Here is a 13,291-nt window from a genome sequence, read left to right as displayed (position 1 = left end):
ATCTGGTCTTGGATCTGACATTCATTTTATAAGAACAATGTTTTCACCTTGCTTGGAAAAATGGAGTTTAACATGTTCACTATGTCTGAAAACACTCAGTGAATAAGGTATTTGAACTTACGGGAAGGACAGTCAGTTCAGACACTGATTTCCAATCTGGTGCCGTCTACCTTGCCGAGGTGCCGAGGTCTGTTTGGATGGAAATATACGTCATGCTTTAGTCATAATAACATTCCTAAATACCTACATCTAAAAATTACATTGAGACATGTTTATGGAAATTGTTACCCCTATGGTTAATTTTTAAGCAAAATTAACCAACTTCGCTAAACTAGAGAAGTGAAAATTTGTCTCCAAACATCAATCGTCTCAGCTGATGCACTATAGTTTTGGTAATTAAATGCTGACAAGTAAGAGTGATGCATTGATGCTACACAGGAATGTACTATAACTACAGCCATGGTTGTCTTCATGTAAAGTCATTGACACCTATGATGCTAATATTGGCATTGGTATGCAGGTATTGTACATAACTACAATATCATTGCTGTCAAATTATTTTATATTAAAAAAAATCTGTTTTGTTTAGGAGCATGATTTTTCCCCCATGGACACTCTATATATATATAGATAGATAGATAGATAGATAGATAGATAGATAGATAGATAGATAAATTTAATAGTTGTGAGTAGAAGTAAAAACTTTTTTTTTTCCACTCAGTTGGCAAACTACTGTATTTATAGGAACACATTTACCAATGATACAGTACGTTTCCATGTATGTTGGCCTAATACAAGCTTTGAAATCCGGATAATCCATGAACCAATGGCCAACATAGTCAGCCGACACTGATAACAATTTGACTCGGTTGTGGGAAATCACAGAACTTATCATCTATCGTTGACTCAAAACTTAATGTAATTTCTCCAGAACACTGCACAAAGAAAAACCTCCCTTTACACAAATTTGGTAACATATTTGGGAATATTCAGTGAATGAAGGGCTTGGAGGAAAGGAAGTAGGCTTGGTGAGTCTAATGCCTTTTTATTTTCTGCGGCGTTCTGCTTTTCAGCAACCTAATTGAAGCAAATGCACACACTCTTGTTTTTGTGTGCTGGTACACTCTTTCACAGGTCTCTTGTTCTCCATGTTCACCAACACAAAGAAACACACATAAACAAAACTGCATAATGAGCCACAGGTGGAAAGCTTGACAACGTCCCTGCTGCCACAGTGTTTAAAAGCGTAAAAGTCTAATGTTCTAATTTATTTTCTGATTTAGTTTTACATTATTAATTGTTGTTGTCAAGTTGGATTATTATTTTTGTCTTGCTTGTATTATGCTGTATATGGCTTTGCACATCGAATGGGAGTAGGTCTTATGCATAATGCTTCTTCACCTCGCCTCACAAGGTTGTTTTGTTTCATTCAATTAAAATGTATGCCTTTTATTGTGAAATAAATAAATAATCAAATATAGTTATGAACTTGGTAAGCACGGTGGCTTAGTGGTTAGCACTGTCACCTTGTACCTCCAGGGTCCGGGTTCCTTTCCCGCCTCGGGGTCTGTGTGCGTGGAATTTGCATGTTCTCCCAATGCTACTGTAGGTGGGGTTCTTCTGGGTGCCCCAGTTTTCTTCTCACGGTCCAAAGACGTGCAGATTAGGTTAATTGGCATTCCCTTATTGCCCTTTGTGTGTGAATGAGCATGTGAGTGTGTGTCTGTGTGTGCACTGTGATGGATTGTCACCCTGTCCAGGGTGTACCCGGCTTTGTGCCCTAAGTCTCCTGATATTTGCTCCAGGCCTAGTTTACAGCATAAAGCAGTATAGACAATTTTAGATACTCTTTAATGCTACTTAATAATTCATTTAATAGTATAGATGAGTTAACTGCTAGTTAGGTTCTGGAGAATCTCCTTCAAACATGGCGAGGATGAGGCAGTATGGGTGTAACAGGAGGTTTCTGATTAAGCAGAGAATTGTTAAATTCATGTCATCGTTTCATTGGTCATTAAGATGCCCAATGCTGACAGTAGACCGAGGAAAACATGCACATAATAAGTCAAAATCATCAAAAGAGGAGATCCTTAGTTTGATCAAAGAGCCACAATAAATGTCTTGAGCAACACACTCCTGAGGAAGAAATATTTCAAATTAAAGTGATAATAAACTGATAATTTCTGCACCATAAACAAGACAGAAATATTTTCTGCAGACACAGCTTTAATACTACAGAGTCATGTCTCTAGGTGGTTAAACACCTACAATGCTAAAGACTTTGCTGCGTCTGCTAACGTTATAGCTGAGGCAGCCTGCCTACAACTACTGCAGTCATTCCATTTTGCTGTGTTGGTCTTGTCCATCTCCAACTCTGTGACGATAGTGCTTACTGTGCGTGTGAGGAAATGGATTCAGGAACAGCTTAATTAAACCACTTAATTGAACACTTTGAAGACCCTTATATTGTTCAATCATACAAAATTTATGAAGTGTGATGGTGCATTATGTATAATGCACTCAGAGAGAGTATTGTTTCAGCACCCAAAACCAAAACTCTATCTTTAAATAACACAATGGTTAAAAAAAACCCTGCCATATCTTCCATGGGATTCTGATTTCTGATTCTTTTTTCATATATTTTCTTTTCTGTTTATCTCTAACAGACAGATCGGCAGTATGACCCTCACCAGGCACACAGGTCATCCAAGGTCCCAAAGGACTCATACCTGGTGGAGCAAGTGTTCAGCCCCCACCATTTCCCCCCCTCCGTCAAGACACACGTGAAGGGGAGTCCTCTATACACAGATCTACGATTGACTGGTCTGACTGACAGCAAACGTCCACAGCCCTCCTGGACCATAGAAGAATTCAAACGCAACTCAGGAGACAAGAACAAACTCAGCGTGCTGGACCTACAGGTGGGATCTTTTATTCATATCTTGGGGCTTTTTTTTTACTTTGTTTAAAGGTTGTTGGCCAGACAGGGTGGTTTGAACCAATCTATATATCATAAGTGGTTGGTGTTTAGCTGCATTTTTCTATGATTGGAATGGCCTCAGAGGTTGAGACACAAGGGGATAAGGACTGTAATGACATTGGATATCCTTTTGGGTGTAGTATAGAAGGTTGTGCCGATCAATATCTTGCAGCGTCTGAAAGATGAATTACAGGTCATCCTGTAGGCAGCCTTGCGTCATCGAACAGCGGTTCGACAGACAGAGGCATTCTGAGCTTTAAAGACATACTGTAGTATGGTAGATTGCAACCTAGCCTGTATCCACTGCACCATTAGTATCATAGTCTTCAGTGAGCAGTTGTCAGAAGATTAGCCAAGAAGTCGATGATACTTGAATGATTTTCTTTTTTTCTTTTAATGCTGGAAATCACAGTTTTTTTTGCCACAACCTTAAAGAGGTCCTTAGATGCAGTGAAAAAAAGGAGAGCCATCACATGTCTGAACACTATTTAGAAGTACAGTATTTAAGAGAAAAATAAAAGGGCAAATTATAAATCCATCTGTTAAGAATGTGACAAACGATATAACACAGATTGAAAACCATGAATGTTTGTAGCTGATCTTTTTTTCTCTCACGTTTTTAATCATTGCCAAAAAAACCCCAGTCCTAATGCTCTTCCTCATAAATCAATGGCTTCCAACCATCGAGGCACATAAAGCCAGTGGCCTGTGTCTTTTTCAACAGATGCAATTAACACAGAAAATGCCTTCTGTATTTTGCATGACTTCACAAATGCCCTTGATTGGCTAATTTGGCTATTGTTACTATGATTGAAATGGGGAAGCATATACAGTATGCCCCCCTTACCCCTAAGACCCCAATTGCCTAGGACTCCTAGCTACTCCCAGATGGATTTAGCATCATCTGGATTTTTTTATCTCCAGATGATGGAGCTTTTCTATTGCACCGCTTGGGCATCTCTCTGTTATGTTACATTTTCCAACATGCAACATGAAATGCATTATTACAATCAGCACAAAGCAATTTGAAAGACTTATGTTTAAAGTTTGTGGTCTCTTTGTGAGCCCAGATTCTTAAGAAATTATGAATGTTACAGATTAAGAGCTAAATTTACAAATAACTTTTGACTCATGCATTTATAAAAGTGTGTTTCACATAAATGCTTACGGACAAAATTTAACAAAGGCTCTTTGACTTACATTATAAACAAGTTCTGGTTTAAGAAGTTTTTTTTATTTTTTCTCAGCATAACGACATATTAAAAGTCTTTCTTGATCATGCACCTTTGCTGCAGAAATGTTTAAGTGCTATATCTATATATAAAAACTGTATAGTTGGTATGTCTGTACATTGAAGATATTTGCAAAAAGAGAAATTAAGATATGCTAATTTAAATGGAAAACACGCTTGTATCATTGAAAAAATTACATTGAAAAAATCATTAGTTAATCATTAGCATCTCAAAATTCATCTAAAAAATATTTAATAAACGCAATTACAAACCTTCATTTCACGCCCTTTAAAGTAACACATTAGTTAATTTAAAACATTCAACAGATGGCATTGTACATTTTTTCAAATTCGCCCATGAGTGTGTTATTAACGTTATTGTGGGCACATCTAGTCTAATATTTGTTTATTCTCAGCCATATACAGTATAGAAAATATAGTTTTCTATATGTGATTTAAAACAGTTCACATCCATGCTAATATGTTGACCTTTCTATAAGTCTGAAAAAGTCCAATACCACACACATCCAGCTTCTTTGATTACTAGACTAGCATTATCTAGACTAGACTATAAATCTCTCTGAGGAGTATCCTCAGTAGGACTGTCAGTCCTAGTTTTATGGGCATGTCCTCTGGGCCTTTCAATCCCATTAAAGGAGTGTGTATTGTACTGCATCAAAAAACTCCAAAATGTATCACATTGAACAATTAATAGCTATCAATCCCTTTTTTCCCCTCATACACTGAATAGTTGAAAAAGTTTTTATTATTATTTTTATTACTCATTTATCACTTTTTTATTAACTACTTTTCAATATTTAAAAAGGTGCTAATGGTCAAACTGACTGCACTTGTTCTGCTTAAATAAAAACAGTGCCTAAAATGGTGTGATCAGGAAAGGATCTCTGACCTTGTAATTCCGAGTTAATGCTGGGAGAAATGAAAACCTCCTCAGCCACTGCACTGTGTTTTTGTTGAGGGGGCTGGAAAGTGGGCTAACATCATCGCTGGTGTCTATTGCACTTGATTGCAAGGATTTACTTTAGAGGCTGCTATTTCTGATGCTGTCCTGTGAGAGATACTGTACAAAAATTGCCAGGCACAGCTTTGCTCAGCACAACACGTCATCCTTTAGTAAATTAAAAGGACCACGCCTGAAGCTCTGCACTACAGAAAGAACGGGACTACATTCAAAATGCATTAAGTGAAGAAGATAAAGGGCAGATCACCTTGAATGGGTGCACATATCATACACTCATTTGGTATATACCCCATAGACAGTTTGCTGAATCTACTTTTTCATTGTTTGTGCATGAATGCTATAGGAAATAATGAGTGTCTAGTATCAAAAGGCTACTGTACCATGTCTCAACCTCCTATTTGAGGAGCCATACTATTCGTTTTTGGAAGTATTTTGGATTTATGAGATACCAAACACAGCAAACATTGCCAATGTCTGAAAGCAAAATACAGACAGTAAAATCATATACTGTAGCTTGTCAGTGTCAATGTCAAGTGCTTATAAAGGGAGAAACACCCACTATGTATATATAAATTTTATCTGTATACAATACTGTAGGTTCCCACCTTACGAACATTCAAGTTACGAATTTCCGCAGATATGACTGGACTGCGAATCTATGAACATTTGTAGATGTGAACAAATCGCAGAAGTAGCTAACGTGAATTGTACAAAAAGACACTGCAGTGCACCAAATATTTACAATTACAATATATGCAATATTTTTAGTGTGTATGTGAATGTATAAAATGTCCAAAGTCTGGTATATTGTATGTAAATGTATGTGGGGGTGCAGGAGAAATAAGTCGGCTTCACCAGTTTCAATGAATCAGTCAGGAAGCACGATGATGCAAAATTGCTGTCCTGTAAAGCTGTGCCGATGGTGAATAATACTAATTTCAAAAAATCCTTAACAAGACAGAGTTTACAGTCCAATACAGCTCTGTGACAAAAGAGCATCCGTTCAAACGCGCAAGGTCAGCTTACAAAGTGCGCCATTAGGATTCTCTTCGCGATTTAAAGGGGCTTTTAAGAGAATAATGTGGAACCAAAACACCAAAGCTTTGTGTTTGGGTTTTTTATGCTTTACATTGTATATTTGTGACAAAGGTGTATAAGACTCACTTTGTGCTCATGGAACGGAACTTGTTCGTAAGTCAGGGCCTTTATACCAATAAGCCAGACTATTAACACATTTATATAAAAAAAAAATTATTTAAATTTTTTTAAATTTAGTCCTGTCCAATTCTTTTTCCCCGATTTTCTCCCCAATCTAGTCGTGTCCAATTCCCCTCCTGTCACTAGGGGGTTCCCACATCAAGGCTACTAACCTCCATTCAGCCAGGAGGGCCGGGGGCTGTCACACGTTTCCTCCGAGCCACGTGACACCAGCCGACCTCTTTTTTTCAAACTGCTTGCTCACGCACCGTTGGGAAGCCAGGGCTATCCGCTCCTTCCGCTTGCACGAGCTCACAGACGTAGAGCCGTGCAATTAATGTGGGAGTACTAATACCTCTCATCCCTCCCCCCTCCCCTCTGAGAGAGCTCGGCCAATCAGCTCTCTCTGTGTCTCCGGCTGTGAGAGGTAAACAGCATCACCCCGGGTTTGAACCTGCGATTCCCGGATGATAGGGCGAGCGCTTTACCACTGCGCCACTCGGACACTTTATATGCTGAGTGCTGCACAAATCACAGAAACAAGTCAATGCTGGCCATGAGACAAAGGCACAAGAAAACAGAGTAAACCACAGCCCACCATGCTATGGCCCAGCAGGTAAAGGGCCCAAGGTCACCGACCCAGCCTCCAAACTCCGCAGATCCTAATTCTGATCGAGCACCTACGATATGTTCCAGACAAACAAATCTGATCCACAGAAGCCTTTCCCCACAAACCACAGCACCCAGCGGATCAACTGTCAACAACCTGGTGCCTGAACTGCCCAAGAGTGATGCCCAAGTACGGGAACCTACACAATACTAAGCATAATGTTTTGTGTTTTAACTTTATGGCTGTTCATATAGTCTATTTTTGTTGTTGTTTTTGTTGTTTTTTGAATAAATGTAATAAAATGAAATTACTATTGTTTACCATGTTTGAAAGGAAGTTTACCATGTTTATAAAGGAACGAAACAGTATGAACCCACTGTAGCATTATAAAGCAACAAACGTAGCTGCCAATCGGTCTGACTGGTTTATGAGTCATTATTTGCCTTATATCATTCTAACAATATCATCAACGTTACAATGCGTTGCTCAGTATTAATAGTTTCATTATTGAGTTAACCCAGGCAACTCCGCATAGAATAGAATAATAATAAAAAAAAACATTAACTTGATTCAGGCCATGTAGTTGTCTGGAAATCAATGGCGTACAGCTGTTTGTATTTAAAATTATGCGTTTTCATTTTTGCAAGGCAACTCATAATAGTGATAATTACCAAAACAGAAAGCAGCTTGGAGCAGACATGCATCAGTTGTTGATGCTTTCACCCTGTTACTATATAATTTCCCAATTAACATCTGTGTTTGTTCTCTAAATCCTTATCACGAACACACTGGAAAGACATTATAATTAAAACAATAGGCTTTCATCCTGGAATAAAAGATGCCTAACAAATTCTAAATGTAATGTGACTGACATCGTAATGCAATTGCATTTAGATTATTGCCAAGAGAAAGCTAGATCACTATGGTGTTGCGTTATGGTTAAAAAGAAATCACCTGCTGACCTTCCATGCTATTGATTGCTGATTTCCTTCTGGATAAAATTGCTAAAAGAAAAAATAAATCTGATTATTCCTTATTATGCTTTTCACTATTGAAGCAAGATTATACTAAGCTTACTAGAGACAAAGAGGCTAATACCCTCTGTGTATCTTGCGGCAGGGGAAAGAAAGGTCATTAGCCTGAGTGCCTTCAAAGTAGCCTCAGCTAGATGGCATAAATTATTTGAAACCAAACAAGGAAATAGATAGTGGCCACATTATTAGCAGCCTGGAACAGAATTTTCAAGCCACATTACCTAGTAATACTTCAGGCATTTGAAATTACTCTAGTTAATTTACTCGGTAGCTGGGCTTCCATATTAGCTAAATGCAATTAAAAAAATTATTTATAAGAAATAAAAATGCAAATAAATGTTCCCTTTAATTATTTCTATTGTAGGTGACGTAAAAGTGTTTAGGGAAAAAATATAATACCCAAAGGAAATGGCAGTTTTTTACCTGTGTAGTACGGACATAAGTGCCAAAACAGCATTGTAGGAGATAGATTTAAAGTTAGATTTTTATCTATTTACTGTATATAGTTTTAGTAATGTATTTTTTCATGATCTAAAGTACATATGTTTTGATTTTGCTTTCATTAATTAATTCAAGGAAAAGCTTATTTCATTAAGCTTAATTAAAACATCATAGAAATATCTGCTGCGGCCACGTTCAGATATATTTAGATTTGGGATTGACACAATAATATAATATTTTTTTCTTGGGCTTTGTCCATTTGATCATAGGGGCCACCACACTGGATCATTTCGATCCACAAGATCTGGCACAGGTTTTATGTAAAATGCTCTTCCAGTTAAAACCCTTTATTTACTAACCAGGCTTGGGTCCAGTGCATGCACTGGCAGAGTTGTATGGGGTATAGGTGTAAGGATCTTGCCCTGGGGGCCAATGGTGATGAACTAACTGGGCTCGAACACCCAACCCTTTAATCAGCAACCTAGAGCCTCAACTGTCTGAGCCACTACGCCTCTGTATTAATATCTTTACTTTCATTTATTTGAAAAGCCAATTTCCATCATAGTGGGTGTTTTTTTTATTTTTTTATTTATCTTTTTATCATTAGAACAACTTTTCCATTTGAAACAATGGTAAAAACTTTTTTTTGTGATACGTGTTGTAATATGAAACTGTGGGCTCTTAGATTTAGTTTATCCACATTAGTTTTATATTCACATTATAAGAGCTCACAAAAATAATAGATGTAAAACCAGACACTACTGAATATAGTAATTTAAAGTTAATAGCTGTGCTGTTTACTTGACATAAGGGTCAGACTTCAATAAATTGAAGATAAAAAATAAATTGGCAAAGAGAAGTATGAATATTTTTTCTCTGGCCAGGTTTTATGAGACTTCTCGTCAGTGGTGCAGGTGGTTATGTACTTTCACAATCAATGGCAAAAGGAATGATGTGACTTGATTTTTTTGCAAAAAATCATTTTAAATATTTGCCCTTGCAAATGATGCAATTGCTAATATTTTTCATCTTAATGTTTGACTAAAAGAGTACATAAAACGGTCTTTAACATGTTTAGAACAGAAAATTTTTTACAGTTACAGTAGGTATAAATTTGGAACCATACGACATTTTAATTATGTGCTTCTCCTTAAACAACCCAACTAATATAACAGAAGGAAAGTCAGGATGATACAGATTGAGGAGAAAAAGAGAGCATCTTAAAATATATAAAATATGTTGAAATATGTTTTGAAAATGTATCATTATGTTATGTTGTTCTGCTCATTATGTTAAAATCAGATTTAATTAAAACTTAAGGAGTGATTTTATAATATTTGCCAGAAAATGTAGTAAACCTTGATTTTAGTGGCATTAACAATGAATGTACAGTATAAAACCTTTGCTTGTGTTAAGCTAGCTGATGGTAGTGATAAAACAGTTTTGATTTCTACAGTACAGGGTTTATATGGTCATGAAAATCTGGCAATGGATTTTTAAACAAAGTTTAAAATCTGGCAATGGATTTTTAAACAGAGTTTGGGGATTTAATAATGTCAATTGTTCTTCTGTTTGTTTATAATGAGCTCTGTGTCTGTGTGGGTTTCATTGTGTGTGCTATACTTTTTCCCAATATCACCACCTCAGGTAACGTAACCTGGCTGCAAATCCTATGGTTTAATTAGAGCTCTGCATATGGCAAATATGTTGTGGACTTTAGTGTTTTGGGTGTTCTTTAACACCCAGTGAGTAAAACAATTAAGATATATCTTTATTCCTCTCACAGTGGGGAAATTTCTAAACCAGCTAATTTCTAAAATTAGCATGAATGCTAAAACAAAAACAAAAGCGACCAACCCTTCAAATACTACTTTTACTTCTCGTTTTACTTCTACTTATTATTATTACTATTATTATTTTTCATTAACAGTCTAACAAGAATGATGGTCTCTTTCATAAAGCAAACCAAACACATGGCCCTGCATGTTATCCTTACTGTAGTGTCTTTATATAATTATACTGTGAGTATAATTTGTAATACCCCCTAGCTATATCCAGAAAATTATATTATTACTAATAATAATATATATATATAAAACTACTAATTATATTATATTATATTATATTATGTTATGTTATGTTATGTTATGTTATGTTATATTATATTATATTATACTAGAGAATAAGATATTATATTTACTCTCATGGGCACAAGGCAGGGTGCCAATCCATCACACACTCACACTATGGGTCATTTTGGAAATACCAGTTAGACTAACCTGCATGTCTTTAGATTGTGGGAGGAAACCAGAGCACACAGGGGAACCCTCCAAGCACAAGAAAAACAAACTCCACACAAAGATCCAAAGCTGGGACTCAAACCCTCGACTCTAGAGGTGTGAGGCCACAGTGCTAATCACTGCACCACATTGCTGCTGATAGTCTAATCAATTAACATATGTCCAGATTAAACAGAGCAGCAGCTACAAATGCTACTGAATGACTGAGACTGTTAAAATCACCTTACTGTAACATGTGTTTTACGGCTATTAAACCAACTGTGGGCGATCAAGAAATAATTGTTGCAGTGCAGTGAGCAAAACTGCTATTATTTTCACTACTATCAGGCAGGAGAACACTTTACAGTATTTGAGGATAAAGTGCATTTTTGTTTTTGCTTTTTTTAATGACTATCCATGCAGAAGGCCTGGTTCTATTCCCAGCCAATGTCCAAACCCCAGCCACTGGATGCAGTGCCGGTCCCTAGCCCGGATAAAATGGGAGGGTTGCATCAGGAAGGGCATTTCGTGTAAAACCTGTGCCAGGTTGTTGTGCGGATCGGGTGGTGAACCCTTGCTGGGAACAACCATGGAAAGAGAAAGATTATATGTAACGCTTTGCCCACTAAAAATGTATAGGTTCACTTAGCACTGAATAACAAACCAGTATATGATCTCTCTCTCTCTCTCTCTCTCAAATAAGAAAAAAAAAATCAAAATCTATGTCAAGCCTAATATATACATGAATTAGCTGGTATATGTGGGAGACTCCTGGAACTACTGGGAGAGGTGGGGTGTCTGCATATGCAGTGAACAGTTCTATTTAAATTATGTGTAACATTCCATATTTAATAATATGCTTCAAATATTCAGTTTTTGCATGGTTAAATCACTTAAAAAACATATTAAGTTTTTGACTCTAGTCAGTGATGTGTTAAAAAATACTATAAACTGGACCAGGCACAATAAGGTATTTTCAGATGTACTGTAGGTGTAAAGATAAACATAAGCAAAGCTTAAGCCATGCATCAAGTGGTGTGGAAATTTAATAAATTGTCTGAAGATCAACAAGATTATTGAGTACATCAGTGTAAGACTGGCTGGAGGGAACAGATAATGAAAATGTGAACTTGCGGCAAATTCTTTTGTATAACTTTCAGAGATCAACAATGAACAATGCCCATTGTGTTAACATTTGTGTGCTATCTGAGCTACCTCTTACTGTAAATATGGATTTGATTTGTTTACTGAATCTGCCTGTATATTACACTGCCCCACAAGTTCCTCCCCTGTCTAACAGAGAAGCCCAGGTTTAAAAAAGCACATACATTCGACTGCCCCTGGCTCCCAAATGTTAGGATTTCATTTCAAATCCTGACAGACCAGAGTCAGGTAATCAGAAAGGTGCAGGTAGTTGCAGTGGCATTGAAAGCTGAAAACAAATGAAATTGCCTGTGCTTGGGGCCTCATGAGGATTCGATTGGGAATGGGAAACTTGGATGTAAAGCATGGGTTTTGTTTTGTACACTTGACTAGTACTGAATTGTTTCTTGTTCTCCTACCTGATTAAATGCTGAACTACAGTTTAGGAGCCACTAGGAGGAGTTTGTAAGTGTAGGTTAGACCACATCTCCTGACAGTGTACATAGGTGGACAACAATTGTGACACGAAATGAGGCATAGGGGCTTTAGGAAATACTAAGTTTCACAATAGTAATATGAGAAGATTGCATATAGATTGAGGCTGCAGTATTGTCTGGCAGAAATAGGATGAACAGGTTATGGTTTAGATGGCTAGGATCTTTCTATTTCACTTTGCAATTTTTTTGGGAGTACTGTAGGATAAAACCAGAAAATCAAAGGAAAACTATGCTGATACCGGAAGACCGGAACAGAAAGTGTGCACAGATACTAACTTACGACAGCCATTCCACCCTAGACTAATGAGTCAAATATGAGATTAATGAATGCATATTTAAATTTTAAAGTGGGTTAAAAAATATATAAAAAATTAGACCTTGTTGATAGATGTTTTTTCTTTTGTAGTATTTAACAATGAAAGCTACAGTATCTAAATGAACTTCCTGATAATATAATGTTTGCATTTCTATATTAAGTCAATTACCCAATAGATGTATCAGTCACCCCTTTTTTAAAATCAGTAAGAGATTTAAATGTACATCAGTAAATGTTGCATGAAATGAGCATGCTAGAATCGATAAAATAGCTGAAAAAGCTGAAAGATAAAATAGATAAAAGAGTAAAGAATTAGGAGTTTATCTGTTTACAACATAACAAAAAATATATATTTATATTTTTGCTGACTAGTTTCTTAAGGGCTTTTCTTGTTTTAGTAATCTACACTTTTTTTTACTTTCTCTATACTGTATTTTCTCTCTATACCTTTGTTTTAGGTTTTCAGAAGCAAAATCATTTATTTTCACTTTTTGACACCGCTGTATCCTGTGTTTCTCTTTTGCTCCTTTTCTGTTCCTTTCAGTTCCTCCCTCATGCTTGCTCTATCATTCCTAATTCAA

General features: G+C 36.6%; 1 protein-coding gene across 1 annotated transcript in view; it reads left to right on the top strand.

Moving 5' to 3' along the window:
- minar1 (membrane integral NOTCH2 associated receptor 1) overlaps positions 1 to 13,291 on the top strand; it is a 31,545-nt gene that overhangs the window by 17,286 nt on the left and 968 nt on the right. The window contains exon 3 of the mRNA XM_053513576.1: positions 2,667 to 2,921. Coding sequence (XP_053369551.1) covers positions 2,667 to 2,921 — 255 coding nt within the window. The remainder of the gene's footprint in view (positions 1 to 2,666; positions 2,922 to 13,291) is intronic.

The sequence above is a fragment of the Clarias gariepinus genome, chromosome 15 (assembly GCF_024256425.1).
Source record: "Clarias gariepinus isolate MV-2021 ecotype Netherlands chromosome 15, CGAR_prim_01v2, whole genome shotgun sequence".
Classification (NCBI taxonomy): Eukaryota; Metazoa; Chordata; class Actinopteri; order Siluriformes; family Clariidae; genus Clarias; species Clarias gariepinus.
The sequence above is the reverse complement of the archived record's forward strand: the minus strand, read 5'-3'. Positions and strand labels throughout refer to the sequence as shown.